The following is a 6,000-nucleotide window of genomic DNA, read 5'->3' on the forward strand; positions in this document are numbered from 1 at the left end:
AGATTTCGCGGGGTTTTGCTTCTGCGCATGCGTCTAAAACCAATTTGGCGCGCAGGGGCGACAAAAGGCATCAACTTAACAACTTCAACTTCAAGCATAATTATATTCTTCTACTAGCTCTTCACTCCTCAGTAATAAAATGTGGATACAAGTTCGTAGCATGGATGGACGCAAGTGCGTCCGATTGGACGACCTGAGCAAACTGACCAAGATTGAAGCTCTTCGTGAGAGGCTAGTAGATCATTTTGATGCGGAGGCAGAAAGACAGAGACTGTTTTACAGGGGGAAGCAAGTGAGGGACCATGTGTTTAAAACTAATAAAACATGACCAAAACAAACATTACTTTTCAGTCATCCATACAATGTTTATAAAACCTTTTTTCGGGTGAATCTTTGTCATTGTTTGGGGTAATTAGTGATGTTTTGGGAACTCGGCTTTGTGTCAAAATGGCGGCGGGTCATAAAACAATGATTTCATTGGCTGTGTACAGTATGTACATGCAAAATAGCTGATCTGGGTGCATGTTTGTTATTAATTAAGCCGCATCACCCAAAACCTGGTGGCTAGCTTTGTCATTCTTGTTTCCCTTTCAATAATATAGCACAATCATTAATGTAGAATAATGATAATAATAGTTTACTAAAAGGGGTTTGTTTTGATATTACTTACTCTATAGTGTATAGTTATGGTTTGGGGATTGGTTTTGCCAGATGCACTATTTGATGCTTTGATATAATAAGGTTTATTTGACCCTATGGCTATTATCATGTTGGTTTAAGATATGGTTTTGTTTAAAGAAAGGTGGGGAAGAGGTGTTTCTGCTTTTTTAGTAATAATTGCTTGATGGAAATAGCCATCATATTCACATGGAATTTACTATTGTAAACTGCTTGTCTCTCTTCATCTCTTTATTGGCTTCTGAGGTCAGCAGTACATTTAAGTCTTCACATACTGGCAGTATTATTGCAGACCAGCCAATAGACATTTACGTACAATACATGTAATTATCCATGTACATGTATTAACACTGTATGTGACCACTTCAAATTGTTGATTTTGTATTCATATATATCTTTCTCTTTCTTAATTTCCTTTTCAATATCTCCTCTATAGTTAGTTGATGGTCAGTCGTTATTCGATTATGATGTTGGTCTTAATGACATCATTCAGATATACATATCCCCACCCCAAACTAAGACTGAGACCACACCCACTGACCAGCCGACCAACGGAGCAGACTCCCCCAATGATGATGCTATGGAAACTGTAAGTAGATATGGAGGGAAGTGAGTTTGATTATTTTTTATGAAAAATGCATTTCGTTATATGAAAGTTGACTATTTATGTATTAGTTTTGTGTGTCTTTCTTAAAACTTGGCAATGCATTTTAGACTTTTAGTTCCTATATTTATAGCTAGAAAATTTGTTGTAGTAAAGTTTTGGCAAGTTTCAAATACTCTAGCTATACAGTTATGATTTAAAATGCCCAAACTAAAGATACTGCGTTTGTCTTCTAGCAGGCATAAATGCATTATGTTTTATTTGTAGGACAGTGGTGTGTGTGGCAGTGGGAGTGATCCTGAGGAGAACTGTATCGATGATGATACGACTTTATATAAAGTGAGATATAGGGGGAGAGAGAGGAGAGAAGTGGTCATTTGGAGGAAAAGAGATTAAGGAGAAGGTAGGAGGAATTATCTCTTTTAATTACAGGTTGGTGAGAAAATTGATGCCAAAGATTTGCGCATGGGAGCATGGTTTGAGGGTGTGGTTGTCAAAATAACAAGGACTAATAGAACGTCGTCGTCAAGCGAAGATGCATCTGATGATATACAGTATCATGTCAAATATGATGAGTAAGTAGTCAAGTCAAGCATTTATTATGTTTTTATTTATTGACTTTATTGTGTTGCGATGATATAATTATTTATGCGTTTCCGTGCACAAGAACTTTGCGTTTGCGTTCATTAATGATTGTGTATAAGTAGGAGCACGTATAGCATCTTGTTTAAGTGGTAGTTTGGTTTAACTATTATTTGTTAGTGGTGTTTTAGACCAGCAGCGTATGGACTCCTGGTAGATAAGGTTTAATGTTAATGGTGGTGTTTTAAATTATTTTTTTATAATTTTGTGCATGGTTTTACTTGTAATAACTAGTCAATGAATACTCTTGTGCATCACATGACATAGTGGTAAGATCACAGGGCATTTAAGTTTGGGAAGCATGTTTTCTGAATGTATATCTCTTGACTTCTAAACTTTCAAGTGTATCAATGGAGGAGCAGTTAAGAGAAGTCAAGGTGTCAGTAAATGGTGTTGAGTTACATTGTAACATAAAGGGAAATGGACCAAACCCTCTTTTATGTATCCCTGGATCATCAGCACCAAGTCATTGGGCATTTTCTTCACAATTTGAGTATTTTGGTAGAAGTGGTAGTGAGTATACAGTAATAGCTTTTGATCCAAGAGGATATGGACACTCTAAACTAGTGCCAAGGACCTACTCAATTGCACCAGAACATCATACAAAGATTGATGCAAGAGATGCACACCAAGTAATGAAGTCATTTGGATATGACAAGTACTTTGTTCTTGGTTGGTGTGATGGAGGTCTCTCTGCTATTTATCTTGCTGCCCTCTTTCCTGATGCTGTTAAAGGAGTTGTTTTATGGGGATCCAGAGTGCGTTATACTGAATATGAGGTAGAAATAGCAGAAGGGGATGTTAATGAATTTAAATATTTACCAATAGTTCTTCCAGTGTATGGCAGTCCAAGTGCTCTTCAGACCGTATGGGACGAGGGCAATGATTGCGTGCGTGCTATGTATGAACATTTAAAGGATAAGAATGGTGAACTTTGCACTGAAGAAATGAAGCAAGTGAGCTGTCCAACACTAGTCCTTCATGGTGCTAGGGATAAAGTGGCTACCTTGTCTCAAGCTCAGCTAATCAAAGAGACTATTCCTAATAGTAAACTGATTGTGTTTGATCAAGGAGCTCATTATTTGCACAGCACATTATCAGAAGACTTCAACCTTACTGTTGAGAGTTTCTTAAATGAACACTAATTGCTATTGTTGAACCTTATTGCTAGGTTGTTATAATTCCATAATCTTGTTTTAGAGGTAGTCTTTGTAGTTCACTGTAGTAATACAATGCCAATTTCTAATAATTACAGATTTCATTGAATTATTTCTACTTTCCATGCAAGATGATTTATTTGTAAGGAGTTAATATTAGTTTCATAATTTTAATGATGCTCTTTGTTACTATCAATAGTCATAATTTACATCTATAAAATTAATCTCTAGTCTCTACTCTATTGGTCCTCTTCAATCTGATAAAGTTATTACATTATAACTAGCCTATGAATACTCTTGGGTATCACATGACTAGTGAATGTGATGAGTATTTGCTTGAGCTGCTTTCTTCACCTTACTTTACTCTGAGATCTATTGACTTTTATGTTATTTTGGTTATTACATTGAGTGTATCACAGGCCTCTTAGTGTCCATGATGGAGGAGCAGTTAAGAGAAGTCAAGGTATCAGTCAATGGTGTTGAGTTACATTGTAACATAAAGGGAAATGGACCAAACCCTCTTTTATGTATCCCTGGAGCAACAGCACCAAGTCATTGGGTGTTTTCTTTACAATTGGAGTATTTTGGTAGAAGTGGTAGTGAGTATACAGTAATAGCTTTTGATCCAAGAGGATATGGACGCTCTAAACTAGCACCAAGGACCTACTCAATGACCCCAGAACATCATACAAAGATTGATGCAAGAGATGCACACCAAGTAATGAAGTCATTGGGGTATGAAGAGTACTTTGTTCTTGGTTGGTGTGGTGGAGGTCTCTCTGCTATTTATCTTGCTGCTCTCTTTCCTGATGCTGTTAAAGGACTTGTTGTTTGGGGATCCAGAGTGCGTTATACTGAATATGAAGTTAAAATAACAGAAGCTGGTAGAGATTTAATGACGTGGAATCCAGAGCATAGACAAGCTTTTGAAGATGTGTACGGATGCAGAAGTGCTTATCAGGCTGTTTGGGACCAGCTCATTGATTCTATCCATGCTACATATGAACATTTAAAGGATAAGAATGGTGAACTTTGCACTGAAGAAATGAAGCAAGTGAGCTGTCCAACACTAGTCCTTCATGGTGCTAGGGATAAAATGGCTACCTTATCTCAAGCTCAGCTAATCAATGAGTCTATTCCTAATAGTAAACTGATTGTGTTTGATCAAGGAACTCATTTTATTCACAAAACATCAGAGGACTTTAATCATACTGTTGACAGTTTCTTTAAAAAATTCATCTAATTGCTTGGCACTGTTATTTAATTTGTTATTGATAAAATTGTTTTTGTATCTTACATGGAATTGATTTCATGACTCTGGGTCAAGGGTTAACATAATGTATTATTTGAACTCTCAATTTTGTAACTTTAGGGCCTGAAGTCATCCACACTTTGTTGTATAAACTATAGTACTACTATCAATGTAAATCTGTAAGGTTTTGAAAAATGCTATACCTCTATATCAATAACTGTTAATACCTCTGTATATACCTTTCTAAAATTTCAATTATTTAATAATAAGCCTGGATTCCCCATTTTTAGCACTCTAAAGCTTAGAAATAACTTTCCATTATCAATAGCAATCAAAGATTCTATTTCTAATAGTAAACTGATTGTGTTTGATCAAAGAGCTCATTTTATACATATCAGAACACTTCAATTTTATTGTTGAGAGTTTTCTAAAGGAATGTGTTTAATTACTTGCTATACTTATTGTTCAACTTTATTGTTGGTGTCTTGTAGTACTGTTGGTATAGACCACGTGTAGTAATACAGTATCGATTTCTAATATTGATTTGTAGGTTTGCTTGTACTTGTTCCAGCACTTAACTTTATTTTTGTAATTAGTATTTCAGTATAAGGTTTGATCTTTTGCACAGAAATGATAATTATGTGTTTGTAAGTTCAAATAAATATGAATCCTTTGCTTTTCATTATTGCGTTATACAGCACCTTCGATAGCAATGCAAGTATTCTGGGCCCTAGCTTAATTGCTTTAGAAGCCATAGCTGTTTACTCACTGAATTGAGCTAATGACTTGCAGAATATGTAACTAATGAATTGCTCTGACCTTATAAGCAATGATTAATTGTTTTGTTTTGGTTGGGATTATACATAAAGTGTAGTAGCTCTGTCTGAACAGTTTAGTATAATTCTTTGCCTTTGCTTTGGTTCTATAGTCTTGTTTCATCAGTTTTAACCTAGCTAACTTTCTACCAGCATTCATAATGGAGCAGAAGTTCAGAAAAACTGATGTGTCAGTAAATGGCATCAATTTGCATTGTATTATAAATGGAAGTGGACCAGAACCTATACTCTGTATTTCTGGAGCAGCAACACCAAGTGATTGGGCCTTTCACTCACAATTGGAGTATTTTGGTAGAAGTGGTAGTGAGTATACAGTAATAGCTTTTGATCCAAGAGGATATGGACACTCTAAACTAGCACCAAGGACCTTCTCAATTACACCAGAACATCATACAAAGATTGATGCAAGAGATGCACACCAAGTAATGGAGTCATTGGGGTATGACAAGTACTTTGTTCTTGGTTGGTGTGATGGAGGTATCACTGCTATTTATCTTGCTGCTCTCTTTCCTGATGCTGTTAAAGGAGTTGTTCTATGGGGATCCAGAGTGCATTATACTGAATATGAGGTGGAATTAGCTGAAAGCATTCGAGATGTTAGAAAATTTCAGTATGCACGAGTTTTTGTTCTGGTATATGGCAGTGACGCTGCTCTTCAGGCCATTTGGAACAAATTCACTGATTCTGTGCAAGCTACATATGAACATTTAAAGGATAAGAATGGTGAACTTTGCACAGAAGAAATGAGGCAAGTGAGCTGTCCAACACTAGTCCTTCATGGTGCTAGGGATAAAATGGCTAACTTATCTCAAGCTCAGCTAATCAAAGAGT

General features: G+C 36.1%; 2 protein-coding genes across 2 annotated transcripts in view; both read left to right on the top strand.

The window, feature by feature from the left end:
* The first annotated feature begins 61 nt into the window (after positions 1–61).
* LOC100635178 (E3 ubiquitin-protein ligase UHRF1) overlaps positions 62–6,000 on the top strand; it is an 11,477-nt gene continuing 5,538 nt past the window's right edge. Inside the window, exons 1-4 of the mRNA XM_019993546.1 lie at positions 62–292; positions 1,115–1,267; positions 1,550–1,621; positions 1,715–1,857. Of these exons, the coding sequence (XP_019849105.1) occupies positions 140–292; positions 1,115–1,267; positions 1,550–1,621; positions 1,715–1,857 (521 nt within the window). The 5' untranslated portion in view covers positions 62–139. The remainder of the gene's footprint in view (positions 293–1,114; positions 1,268–1,549; positions 1,622–1,714; positions 1,858–6,000) is intronic.
* Positions 1,870–3,227, top strand: LOC109580433 (valacyclovir hydrolase-like). The gene has a single exon (XM_019993550.1). The coding sequence runs from the start codon at positions 2,275–2,277 to the stop codon at positions 3,067–3,069; it is 795 nt and encodes a 264-aa protein (XP_019849109.1). The 5' UTR covers positions 1,870–2,274; the 3' UTR covers positions 3,070–3,227.

The sequence above is a fragment of the Amphimedon queenslandica genome, unplaced genomic scaffold (assembly GCF_000090795.2).
Source record: "Amphimedon queenslandica unplaced genomic scaffold, v1.1 AMPQUscaffold_13492, whole genome shotgun sequence".
NCBI lineage: Eukaryota > Metazoa > Porifera > Demospongiae > Haplosclerida > Niphatidae > Amphimedon > Amphimedon queenslandica.